The 14,955-nt window shown below is 24.0% G+C and overlaps 1 protein-coding gene across 1 annotated transcript; it reads right to left on the bottom strand.

Moving 5' to 3' along the window:
• Window positions 1-7,768: 7,768 nt before the first annotated feature.
• On the bottom strand, window positions 7,769-13,036 carry LOC126896117 (uncharacterized). Its single transcript, XM_050668601.1, has 2 exons — window positions 12,796-13,036; window positions 7,769-8,522 (listed from the first exon to the last, which is right to left on the bottom strand). The coding sequence occupies exons 1-2, from the start codon at window positions 12,935-12,937 to the stop codon at window positions 7,948-7,950; spliced, it is 717 nt and encodes a 238-aa protein (XP_050524558.1). The 5' UTR covers window positions 12,938-13,036; the 3' UTR covers window positions 7,769-7,947.
• Window positions 13,037-14,955: the final 1,919 nt, after the last annotated feature.

The raw sequence follows: 14,955 nt of genomic DNA, 5'->3' as shown, positions 1-14,955 counted from the left end.
TTAATTTGAACAATTGAAATGACTGAATAGTAAAAAAAAATTTGGATAATATAAAATGCATTGAATGAATTGACTTTGTTATAAAAGTGCTTTTCTTTTGAATATTTGTGTATTATGTATACTTTTACGTATAGTAAAATAATAATCAAATGGCATGACTTTATTAAACACCAGAGGATTTAACTAAATGCATCCAGATTATTTTTTTTTTTATATTTTAATATTTTTTTATATATAAATAATATATAATAAATGATTTAACACTATTGTAATAAACAAGAAGAAAGGATAGTGGTGAGCTATATTAAATCTACTCAAGGTGAAACTTACATTTATTATACCTATGGTATTTTATGTAAAACCCTTTTGTATATTTATGTAATATACTCTTTAATCTTGTGTATGATATACTTTTTAACCTTGTGTGTGGTCGTAGCTAATACCAACATGAAACCTCAAATAATATCTTTACCTTTATTCAAAGACCTATATGATATGTGGCCTACTTCATTTCAATTACCTGAAGGACAACCTAAGTTCGATATGACTGTACTATAGATTTATGCACATTAAGTTATGTTAGTGTCTTACTCTCCGATTTCCCGCATTGTGGCTGAGATCAGACTGGCTAGTCGACAAGTGGAGGGACACTTTGGAGAAATCTTGTGCTTAATTAAAATTTCAATTATAACATGGGGCGCTTCAATAAGTAATAAAACGCAATGAAATCTAATCATGTATTTTTTGAAATGTGTATATTAGGATGAATAAAAAAAAAAGTCGATCTTCGAAATTGTAATGTGAACCATTTTAACTTTATTTTATACATTAAAATAGGCATTTTGTAAAGAGCCAAACTGCATAAAAATTATTCACTCATCTTAAAAACGTATACCTTTCTTAAAAATGCTGTGTAAGCTAAAATATATGATATTTTTGAAAATATTAATAAATATNCGACGAAATACTCGAAGGAGATATTAATTTCTATACGTGTTTCAAGTATTTATTTCATTACTTTAAATTGAAACGTCTGCGATAGAGAGATCTGAATCGCCGTCGAGTAATAATAATTCACTTAAACAAAGTTCGGTCAATGCAGCGTTTACCCGTTTACCCAGAAATGCCATTGCCTATAAGTGTTACAAGTATTTTTTTCATAACTTTAATTTGAACAATTGAAATGACTGAATAGTAAAAAAAAATTTGGATAATATAAAATGCATTGAATGAATTGACTTTGTTATAAAAGTGCTTTTCTTTTGAATATTTGTGTATTATGTATACTTTTACGTATAGTAAAATAATAATCAAATGGCATGACTTTATTAAACACCAGAGGATTTAACTAAATGCATCCAGATTATTTTTTTTTTTATATTTTAATATTTTTTTATATATAAATAATATATAATAAATGATTTAACACTATTGTAATAAACAAGAAGAAAGGATAGTGGTGAGCTATATTAAATCTACTCAAGGTGAAACTTACATTTATTATACCTATGGTATTTTATGTAAAACCCTTTTGTATATTTATGTAATATACTCTTTAATCTTGTGTATGATATACTTTTTAACCTTGTGTGTGGTCGTAGCTAATACCAACATGAAACCTCAAATAATATCTTTACCTTTATTCAAAGACCTATATGATATGTGGCCTACTTCATTTCAATTACCTGAAGGACAACCTAAGTTCGATATGACTGTACTATAGATTTATGCACATTAAGTTATGTTAGTGTCTTACTCTCCGATTTCCCGCATTGTGGCTGAGATCAGACTGGCTAGTCGACAAGTGGAGGGACACTTTGGAGAAATCTTGTGCTTAATTAAAATTTCAATTATAACATGGGGCGCTTCAATAAGTAATAAAACGCAATGAAATCTAATCATGTATTTTTTGAAATGTGTATATTAGGATGAATAAAAAAAAAAGTCGATCTTCGAAATTGTAATGTGAACCATTTTAACTTTATTTTATACATTAAAATAGGCATTTTGTAAAGAGCCAAACTGCATAAAAATTATTCACTCATCTTAAAAACGTATACCTTTCTTAAAAATGCTGTGTAAGCTAAAATATATGATATTTTTGAAAATATTAATAAATATTTAAATTAAATACTTTTTAATTGAAATTTTTTTATTTAAATTTTCAATAATTTTAATATATATCGTAAATGTAAAATTATATATTGTATTTAATTTAAAATTGCCTTTTTATAAAACAAAACAGGTGTTTTATATGATATAATATTGGTAATTTATTTTTACTTACAAAAGGTAGAATTATTTGGAATCTCAAATACATCTTTTATTCAATTAATAGATCGAAAAAAGAGTTTTTAATAAATATTTATACTATTTTTTCTTAAGTACTAGGAAATACAAAAATATTTAGACACTGACACAATTTCATTCATTTTGATTAGCTTGGCTGTTATTGAGTATTTCAAGCTACTCTACAGTATTATACTATAAAATAATTAGCTCATGATTTGATATGATCAAAAATTTAAGTATAAAATATTTATGATTGTTGTGAAATTGTATAAAACTAACAATTTAGGTATTCTTGTAAATATTATTTATAAATGTCGTTTGATTATCAAATACTTTTCAATTATTTTTTTTTATCAAACAATATATTTATACTAAATATAATAAATAACATAAGAATATAATTTTATGTTATGATAAAATTATACATCAGTATAAATTTAATTAAAAATTATGAAAAATCAGCAAACCCATGTGAAGTTACAGGTTTAATTGATTTTAATAGTAAAATGTTGAAATTTTTAGTTTTATTTAAATGTTTTTAATATAATATTAATATTAATAATAATATTAAGTAAGAAAAAATAAATTACATATAGTTTTAATAAAATTATTTTTTGATATGAATATAATTATATCAAAATATAATTATTTTAAAACTAATAAAGTTTTAATAAAAACTGTAATTTAAGCCATAACATTTCATTGTTTTACGTAAAATGTCTTTGTAACTCAATTTTTAGAATATATTTTGTACTACATATGAAGCACAAATGTTTAGTAAAATTTACGTTCAGTTTAATTTAACTGTATAATGGAAAACTCAAATAACAAATCTCATCGTTTAACGATTACGACAAAAAAAAAACATTACTGGCCTAAAGCTCCCATTAAAAAGTTCTGTAGTTTTGGGTAATTTTTTTTATTTTCAAAGTGTGGCCAAATAACTTATATCTATTAGTCAACATCTTTATTCAAAGCCATTAATACAGGTCCGATTGAAAACTGACTCATAACACTTAAACGTAAAGTCGTTTCACAAATAAAACATCTCTATAAGAAGTGAATTAAGTAAAAAGGTTTTTTATGACATCAATATTCGCAGGTACACAGCATTGTTATAATCAAAAGTAGTGAGGCACATTGTTGTGAGTTCATAAAAATACATTAACTGATAATATAAAAAGTATATCTATTGTAGTCATAATTGGTAATAAACAATCCGTGACAGTGACAGCGATGTCAAAAAAGGTCCAATTGGCTAATTTAAATGTAATCCCTTGTGTATTATACATGAATATTAACTCAAAAATTTGAAACTTTAAATGTTTGTATCTAATAAACTAATAAAGTTACATTAAAAAATCAAATGCCATTTATTATTAAATTAAAAACTCAAATTCTCAGCTTCGCATCGAAGCTAACATTTTATTAAATTCAAAATATGTGTTCCAATTTAAAAAACAGAGTTGACATACTTATACGGCATAAGGGATGAATTTAAAAAGTATTAAATAGTTAATAATTCCAGAATAATGTGTAACTAATGATAACTAAAAAAATGTATAAATTACATTTATCCTGTAAGTAATTGAGTAGGTTATGATAAAAACGGTAGCATAGTGGGCACAATGTGGACGAGGCATGGATGGGACAAGTATAGATAATATCTGACAGTGATTAAAATCGCTATCATAAGAAACGCTTCGATACAAATCTGTAGATAGTGTTTAATTTAGAGAAATTGGTGTATTATTCCAAAAGCAACATCAACTCTTATTTCTTTAATTATATCCTGATTAGTAGTTCTTTGATTTTAAAATATAATATATGAATAAATACTAATTATAGTTTTTAAATTTAGTATGAAATTGTGAGGCCATGATTTATGGTTCATAGTGTTAGGCGGTTGATAAGAAAGAAGAGCAGAGAATAAGTGTAGCAGAGATGAGAATGCTTAGTTGGATGAGTAGAGTGACTAGAGAAGATAGGATAAGGAACGAGCATATAAGAGGAAGTAAAGGTGTTGCGTCAATCGTGGATAAGATGACAGAAAATAGACTTAGATTGTTTAGTCATGTTATGAGGAGAGAAGAATCGGAAGCTGTAAGAACAGTTATAGAAATGAATGTTGAAGGAAGAAGAGATAGAGGAAGACCAAAAAAGAGATTGAGGGATTTTATTGAATGCGATATGAGAACAGCTGATGTGAGCGTAGAAGATGTGGGAGATCGTGTCAAGTGGAAGTTTAGGATAAGGGTGGCCGACTCCAAATAGTTGGGATTAAGGCAAGGAAAAAGAAAAAGATTACCAGAAATTCCGGTGGCAATTGACATAATATTATAATTACTATTTACTGTATATTTATCAGAAAAACTCATTATTTTTTTGCATTTTTATCGTAATAGAACACTTAAATAGAAATCATAGTAATCATTTCTAAGTAATTTTTGGTATTTAAAAAGATTCTACAATTGAAATATCCTGAACTGAATTCATCTTAATGATTTACTTTAACTAAAAAAAAAAAGTTTTCATTTTGAATCCCTCTTTTTTTATACTAATTTGGTCATTTTTGATAAAGTTATAACAGTTAACAAAGTTATAAGTTTTATACACTGGACTACAAGGAACTTTCATCAGAAACAAAAATATACTATTTTAAATCAACTTTTCGCCATGTTTTCAAATGTGCAATTAGACTTTTTCTATCACTTCTAAGTTTTAATTTTATTAAAAAATAGTATTTACATATAAAAAAAAATAATTAAGAACAAAAAAAATTGTTTTAAATTAATACTGATTTGATATAATATTTAATATTAATTTGATTATTAATAATTTAAAAATAAAGAAAATGACATATTTAACGTATTTTTTTAATTTTTTAAAGTTGATTGTTGTAAATGTTTATAATAAAAAAAATAATTTATTTTACCATAACTTTTAGCTCAATTGGCAAGTTTGACATTGACATCATTAAATAGAAAATTTTATGACAATTAAAAAAATTGTATCGTTAAGATCAATATGCAGTCAGAAAGTTTTATAATTACTATTTATTGTAAATTTATCAGAAAAGCTCAATATTTTTTTGCATTTTTATGGTAATAGATAACTTAAATAGAAGTAATAGTAATAATTTCCTAGGAACTTTTGTTGTTTGTTGAAAAGATTCTATAATTGAAATATTGAGAACTTAATTAATTTTAATGATTTACTTCAACTAAATGAATCAATCAAAACAAAGTTGTTAAAAAGATTTACTCAATTGAGCGTATTATAAAATTTGATTATATATGTAAAAATCAATTATTAATTCAGGAGAAAAAATAATCAATTTTTTTAGAAATGATTTATATAGCAACATGTTACAAAAAAATTTGTAATATTATAGTCTAGTAGTAGCACACACAAATAGAGTAAAAAAATTATTAAATTACAAAGTAAAATGATTTAATTTTGTAGTTGAAACCTATCATANGTAAAATGATTTAATTTTGTTGTTGAAACCTATTATATCAAACTCCATTCATTAATAAATATTTTGAAAACATTAGAAATTAATGATTTTAATTGTTTTTATGGAGAACATGTAATAACTAACTGTTTAATTGATAAATTATAATTTTTTTTTCAATTTTTGAGGGTAATATCTTCAACTAGATACGAATTGTAGTCATTTGACGTATCGTTGAAAGTAGGTCAAGTTAGAGCAGAGAAAATAAATGATAGTCACAAAAATATATCTTCTCAGCTTTGCATCGAAGCTAAAACTTAAAATATAGTAAAATAATTTTAATACGAATAAGAAATTTCTTCTTACAAGGGGCGACTAAATGATCCTTGATCTTTATTGAAGTTATTGAATCTAAATGAGATAAAAATCAAAGCAGTTGAAAATTTATACTAACTTAAAAATAATTAAGAAAAAATGCAAAGAAATCATTTCCATACGCGGGTTGGAACCTCGTACTCCAAGATTGTAAAACACAAATTATACCAACTCGGAAACCGTACGTTGCTAACGTCGGCTGAAAAAATTAGCTATTTAAGCTAGTTCAAATTTCAAAGTTAATTTTCTCGACTTCAAAAAACAAAAAAATAAGTTTAACTTTCTATGCTATCTCAAATTTTTATTTATATAATATTTATAAAAATCTGTACCCCCCTTGTCAAGTATTTTAAAATAAAATAAAATACAGAACCCAGAATTTTACCACAAAAATAGCATATTTTTGAATACGGTATTCATTTTTACCATGAAGACAAATCCAGTGATTAGTGGTCAAATTTTCAAATTAAAGTATATTACATAAGCTTTAATTTAATATATATATAAAAGTGTCATTTTTTCCGGAACATTTTCAAAAGTTAATTTGAAAAAGTTCTACTTTCTATACACATTTTAAAAGGTTTGTACCCCAGCTGTATAAAAGGAAATGGTCCGATTTAAAAAAAAGTATATCAAATGAAAGAGATATATATAAAGTATTTATTATTAAAGAACAGAATTGATTTATGCATTTTTTAAAAAGTTATAGCAATATAATGTTAAAAAATGTGAAATATAATATCAAGAATTTTTTCACAAAAATAGCATGTTTTTGCATACGGTAGTCATTTTCACCATGAAGACAAGCCCAGAAGTCAATTTTTTTTTTCAAATTAAAGTATATTACATTAGCTTTAATTTAAGGTATATATAAAAGTGTCAGTATTTCTGAAACATTTTCAAAAGTTATGTTGAAAAAGTTAATTTTTTGTAAAAAAGTTACCATTTTGAAACCTTTCCTGTGAATTGTAAAGGGTTAAATGTTCACAAAAATATATAAAATAATAGGTGAATACCTAAGGTATCTATAAAAAAAAAATTATATTGATTCGGTAATTTTTAAAAAAGTTATGGCAATTTTAATTAAAAAAAATTGAAAGAATATCGAAAATTAGCGATTTTTAAATTTGTAATTTTTTGGAGGATTTCCCCCGTTTACGGGGAACGAGGTAATTTTTTAAAATTTTTGAGGGTAATGTCTTCGACTAGATACGATTTGTGATCTTTTGACATATTGTTCATCAAAATCGGTTCAGTGACAGCTGAGATTGAGCGTATACAGACACACAAAAAAAAAAAACATCATAGTAAAATTAATACCTTCTCAGCTTCGCATCGAAGCTAAAAAACACTCTCTATATATATTAAGACACAATTTTTTTATGGAACTAAACGATAGGCATAACTACAAGTTGAGTTTACAAGATTACAGATAGAGTTACAACACGTCTACACAATTTCAAATGCCTAGACTTTAGATCCCCACCCCAATAATTATAGTTATAGCTCTGGTCAGCGTAGTTCTGTTTAGGAATAGCATAGCACACTGGTAAAACATTAGCTGGAAAACGTGTAGTAGTACTTATAATTATAATAATTTTCCATTTAGTACAGAAAGTCACCATTAAAATAAAAAGCCAACAATAATTTTTCTATTCATCCGTGTAATTTATTATTTTAATTTGTGTCAGTTACATATAATTTTAGAATAAAATTAAATTATTTGTAATAAGTTTCAAATTTACAATAAAATATTTCACTTATAATTTAACCTTCAAATTATAATTTTATTATGATTTGATGTTTTTTTTTTGTGTCTGTCTTCACTTTTTCTCAATGTACGTTATGGCTTTCAGATCCATCCATAGCTTCATGTATTTAGAAGGTTTAAATGTATACTCGGTACTGATTTTATTATTAAAATAACTCGTTGCATATATACAATCAGCAATTTGATTAGTATTCGGAGGAATATATTTTTTCGTTTCTTCATTGTATAAATTATAAAAAATCTTCCAAGAATTAATTGATTCATTAAGTTGGCTATTAAAATCATCTGTTTTAGTTTCTATTGATAATTTTTTATTGAAATTTATCATCTGTTCAAATAATGAACTACGAAGAAATTCTTTAAATGAAAAATATAATTCTTCACTTAAATCTGAATTTAAAATTTTCTTAATATAATCTTCTAAATCAGAAATATCTATGTTATATTGTTTCATGAATTCAATAATATAATCTGATGATGAAATTATCGTATCTTTCATACGATTAAAACCGTAAATTAAAATTGTACCTTCTTCATAATTTACCAACAAATACAATAATTTGTACGACCTGATTTTCATGGCCAAGTGATATTGCTCATCGGTAATATTATCACCGTTCATTTCACCTAAGATAACATTATTGGGAACACTAAATATTATTTCTGACTTCATAAGTTCTCCATGGGGACATTTATCCCAATCAATCGCATTGGAAAAACGAAAAAAAACTGTAAAAATTATGATTGAACACAATGTTGATTTCATCTTGGATAAATTTCTTGACGTCACTTGCACGATAATTAACAGTAGTCGGATAAAATATCTTAAATGATAATCTAAATAATATCATACAATTTTGATAACTATATATACAATTAAATATATAATAATATGGTAAATTTATAATAAAAAATATAGAGTAATGTTAGCGAATTTTTTGGGTAAATAATTTTAAATATACTAACCAAACAATGAGAAATTTACGAAAATAATTAAATTGAACAGATATGTTTGTTTTGTATTTCACTTATACCTTTTTTACAAGAACAATATAATATTATTGTACGTACAGTCCATTATTTTATACATGTATTAACTCAAAAATTTGAAACTTTAAATGTTTATATCTAATAAACTAATAAAGTTACATTAAAAAATCAAATGCCATTTATTATTCAATTAAAAACTCAAACATTTTATTAAATTCAAAATATGTGTTCCCATTTAAAAAAACAAAGTTGACACACTTATAAGGTATAAGGGATGGATTTAAAAAATATTAAATAGTTAATAATTCAAGAATAATGTGTAAATAATGATAACCAAAAAAAATTTTAAATTACATTTATTCTGTAAGTATTTGAGTGTGTTATGATAAAAAAATCACTCTGTATATATATTAAGACACAATTTTTTTATGGAACTAAACGATAGGCATAACTACAAGTTGAGTTTACAAGATTACAGATAGAGTTACAACTCGTCTACACAATTTCAAATGCCTAGACTTTAGGTCCCCACCCCAATAATTATAGTTATAGCTCTGGTCAGCGTAGTTCTGTTTAGGAATAGCATAGCACACTGGTAAAACATTAGCTGGAAAACGTGTAGTAGTACTTATAATTATAATAATTTTCCATTTGTCAAAATATACTACACTGTAGTATATTTTGACAAATGGAAGATTATTAGTACAGAAAGTCACCAATAAAATAAAAAGCCAACAAAAATTTTTCTATTCATCCGTGTAATTTATTATTTTAATTAGTGTCAGTTACATATAATTTTAGAATGACATTAAATTATTTGTAATAAGTTTCAAATTTACAATAAAATATTTCACTTATAATTTAACCTTCAAATTAAAATTTTATAATATTCATTTTGTGTCAATATCAAATTTGCGAACTTTCTCTTCGAATTAAAGGAGTCAATACTAACTCCTCTCAGGTTCCCTGGTCTTTTTAAAACTCTTCTTGTACTCAGGTTTTTCAATATATTTTCATAAAAACTACGCCAAAAGAATGCTTATTGTACCTTGTAAATTCAATAAAATATCATTAGAATCAGTGTCCTTAAAAAATTATAGCAGTTTTATATTTGAAACTTGAATTTGTTTAGGATAAATAACAGTATTTTCTAAAAAATTAAAAATTTTATTCTATATTTTTGTAACATTTATAATAGTAATATTGTTAAAATGGTCATTTAAACATCTTATAATAATAGTATAAATGATTAAAAATACATAAGAATAATAATTTTTTTTTTCGAGATGTTTATGTCAAATTTTTTTTTTAAACCATCTCAATATTGTTTATATAAATTTTTAGCTACGATGCGATGCTAAGGAGGAATTTATTTTAAGTGATTTTATTTTTTGACTATCTTGAAGACGGTGTCTTTTATTTTTCTTTTGATCTTACTGAACCAATTATTTGTAATGATACGTCAAAAAATTAAAAATGATATCTAGTTAAAGACATTACCTTCAAAAATTCAAATTACAATTTTAAATATACTAACCAAACAATGATAAATTTACGAAAATAATTAAATTGAACAAATTCGTTTGTTTTATATCTAACTCATACCATTTGTACAAGAACAATATAATATTATTGTACAGAGTGATTGATTAACTATGCCACCCTAATTATCACTGAAAATTGATAGATTTATGCACAATAAGTTATGTTAGTGTCCTGCACTCTGATGGCCCGCACTATGGCTGAGATCAGACTGGTTAGTCGACAAGTGGAGAGACACTTTAGAGAACGCTTATAATTAGTTTGAATCTTGACTACTATATTATTGTGCTAGTACTCTGTCCAGCCAGGTTGTGGCGCTTCACTAAGTAATAAAACACAATACAATATAATCATGTATTTTTTGAAAAGTGTATAATATAATAAAAAAAGTAAATCTTCGAAATTTTAATGAGAATGATTTTAACTTTATTTTATTCAGTAAAATAGGCATTTTGTGAAGATTTGAGATTTAAAAAAAAAATGTATTGGTTGCTCAACGTGTTTTAAGTAATTTGACCAAAATTACCCCAAAAAACTTTTTGTGTTATTCAATTTTTAGTCAAATATAATGATTAGTACATCAAAATTGTTAAAATTTTATTACATAATTTTCAATTTTAATTTTTTATTTACATTTTCAACAATTGTAATTTTGATATATTATCGTAAATGTAAAATTATACATTGTATTTATCTTAAAATTGCCTTTTTATAAAACAAAACAGGTGTTTTATAATATGGTATAATAATAGTATTTAATGGGCTTATTTTTACTTACAAAATACAGAATTATTTTTAATCTCAAATACATAATTTTTTTTAAATTGATCTAAAAAAAAAAAAATATCCAAGGTATTTATAAAAAAAAAATTGTGTTAGTACCTTCTATTTTCAAAAATTTTAAATAATAAGGTGGTCTAATAATTTCGTAAATATTAAGTGAAAGTTCAATTATAAGCGATACTTAAATTATTATCTCATGGCATTAAACGCAAATGAAATACGATAAGATGCTACTTGTACTAATATTAAGATAAATCTTGTATGGTGACTAAATGTAATAAATTTTTTGTATACAATATTGATCACGAAGCTCTATTATTTTGCTCTATATGTAAAACTGAGTAAACATATTTCTATAATTCAGATGGTGATAGTACGCCACTGCCTTTGTATAACTTATAACATAAACCTAGTCCTTAGAACCTTGCACAAATACAAACAATATTTTGTTTGTGATCTATGTAAATTATAATATTCTTTAAATTGATCAACCATAAAATAATAAATTTTTTTTTTGTATGATATTAATCACGAAACTTTTATTTTTCTCTTTACTAAAATTAAATTTTTATTTTATAACTGTACACCATATGATAGTACGTAACAGCATCTGTATAACTAATAATATAACCCTAGTCCTTACAACCTTGCCCTAAGAGTACTAGTTATGGCACTGGCCAACGTAATTCCATTTAGGAATGGCACACTTATAAAACTCTATCGGAAAACACATTTCAGTATTTTTAGACATCTCTTAAATTATTGTAACACAAAATCAACATTAATATAAAAATGTAACAAACAATTTTCTATACATCTGTGTAATTTATTATTTTTTAATTAAGGACAGTTACATATATTTAAGAATAAAATTATTTCCAGTGTAATAAGTGACTAATTTACTATAAAATATTTCACTTACAATTGAAGCTTCAAATTTTAATTTTATAATGATTTGATTATTATATTGTGTCTGTTTTCACTTTTATCGAGGGTACGTCAAAATATCACATATTCTTATTTAAGTTCTATATTACTTCTTCTAATGATATGTAGTACACATTATAAATTTTATTATAAACATTATATGCATCTATCATACAATGAAATGGATTTGAATTATTCAGAGGCAAATTTATTTTTAATTCTTCATCAATCATTAAATTATCAAAGAGGGTCCAAGAATTAATTGCATCTTCAATAAATTTGTCTTGAAAAGTTTTTATTTCAGGTTCTTTTAATAATTTAACGTTGAAATTGTAAATATCTTTAATTAAACAACGATAAAGATATTTTTTTAATTCATTCAATATATGAGTTACAGAAAAATCTTCTTTGTAAATAGATGGTTTCACAAAATAACTGTTCTTAAAAACTTTTAATTCGGAAGTATCTATTTGGTGATAATTCATGAATTTAATGATATGTTCTATTGATATAATTATCAAACTTTCAATTTTTTCTAGTAACTTAGTTCCAATTGCACCTTCTAAATAATTTACCACTAAATACAATAATTTGTACGACCTAATTTTCATGGCTAAGTGATATTGCTCATCGGTAATATTACCACCATTTATTTCACCTAAGATAACATTATTGGGAACACTAAATATTACTTCTGACTTCATAAGTTCTCCATGGGGACATTTATCCCAATCAATCGCATTGGAAAAACGACAAAAAACTGTAAAAATTATGATTGAACACAATGTTGATTTCACCATGGTTAAATTTCTTGATGTCACTTGCAGTATAATTAACAGTCGTTAGACAAAATATCTCAAATGATAATCCAAATAATATCATACAATTTTGATAACTATATATAAAATAATAAATTTATGCTAAAAAAAAATATAATATAATTAATGTTTGCGAACTTTTTATGGGAATAATTTGAAACATACTAACCAAACAATGAAAAATTTACGAAAATAATTTCTACATTATATATTGTTGTACAGCTCAAGGTTTTGTCTTAAGCCTGTTTAAAAAAAAATCAATTTATTGCTGCAATAGCTAATGAATAACATGATGAAAAAATAAATTTGAAATTTTAAGTCTTATTCAAATTAGGAGAGTTAATATTACCATCCTTAATACTACCTCCAATAGTACTTCCGTCATTCAAATATACACGAATATATGTACGCTGTAGGTATTTGAATAAAAATGAAATTAGGATTGTGTGTTTTTTCGTAATTCTATATACAAAGTTATTTGTTTAAACTTAGTTGAAATAACTTGAAAAAGAAAAAATATACCTAATAATTATCCAATTATATGCCATGGGGGATCACTGGGTCCAATTCCTCATTTTGATCATTGTAATATCAAATTTTTAGCTTTAATGTGAAAACAAGAAAGTAATAATATTAACATGATGTATTTTTCTTTGTCTGTCCATGAAAATTTTTAGCATTTAAAACACTAATTTTCTTGATCTATTCATAAAAAATATCAAAGTTTATTCGATTAAAGTCGAGACATTTAAAATTTGTTCATCATAAACCTTTAATATAATATAGATATGATGAATACAGACGTTCTGGAAAATTTTCAAATATCGGAAATAAAGTAAATTTTTGAAAAAATTGTGAATTTTCTTAATTAATCAATTTTTTTTTAATTAATAAANTAAATAATATCGGAAATAAAGTAAATTTTTGAAAAAATTGTGAATTTTCTTAATTAATCAATTTTTTTTTAATTAATAAAAATTTAATTTTAATAAAATTTAAATTGATTTAAAATTGGATTTGTAATAGCAGAATAATTGTTCAGACAATTGATTTTTCAATATTGTAGTTAAAATCTAATTTTAATTGAATATAGACTTAAAAAATATAGTTGTTCCGAAATATTTCCAAATATTGATTTGAAATTAAATTGTTTTGATGTAACTTGAATTTATTTAGACAAGTAGTAGCATTTTCTTAATTAATATTGAATATTTCATTCTATTCAGTTAAAGTCACACTGTATACTTGTGTTGTTATTCTGAAAATATTAGATTCTTTAAATAATATTTGTAGCGTTGGTCTTCATAACATCTTTAACATAAATTATCAAAAATACATAGGTATAATGTTTTTTTTTCGGGATAATTAATGTTCAAATTTTTTCGAAAAAGTCATGACTATATTGTTTACATTATTACTATTGCAAATTTATTTGAAAAAATATCTAACAAATTATATTTATAAAAATTGAATAAAAGAGAAACAATTGTACTATTCTTCAATATAAACAATAATAGTAGGTATTTTAATTGTATGATTAATAGATAATTTAACTTTATACACAGCCAAAGTATAAATCAAACATTTTTATTTTAATCTTTTTAAAGTTTTTTATAAAATAAACTATTATTAACATTTTAAATTGTTTTATTCATATTTTTAATTTGAGTATGTCAGATAGAGAAATGTGCTAGAATAATTATTTTAATAAAAAAAGTATCATTAATAGGAATAGAGCAAACAGTGACGGAATATTTTTAAATACAATATTTAGCAGTGATGTGCGTCTCAGGGAAATACAGTATCGTGTCTTGTTGTATTTTTGAAGAAAAATATTAAAAACATACATATGCTTACTTTATGATCTATCTTTTAATACCACCACATCTTCATTTGAACAAAAATACTTAAAAAATATATTTATTAACATGTACATATAAATATATACATATTATTATGATTATTTATTTATAATGCTTATGAGAATATCTATGTTCAGG

The sequence above is a fragment of the Daktulosphaira vitifoliae genome, unplaced genomic scaffold (genome assembly GCF_025091365.1).
Source record: "Daktulosphaira vitifoliae isolate Bord-2020 unplaced genomic scaffold, ASM2509136v1 Scaffold_1, whole genome shotgun sequence".
In the NCBI taxonomy this organism is placed as follows: domain Eukaryota; kingdom Metazoa; phylum Arthropoda; class Insecta; order Hemiptera; family Phylloxeridae; genus Daktulosphaira; species Daktulosphaira vitifoliae.
Note: the sequence above shows the minus strand (reverse complement) of the source record. Positions and strands in the feature narration are given on the sequence as shown.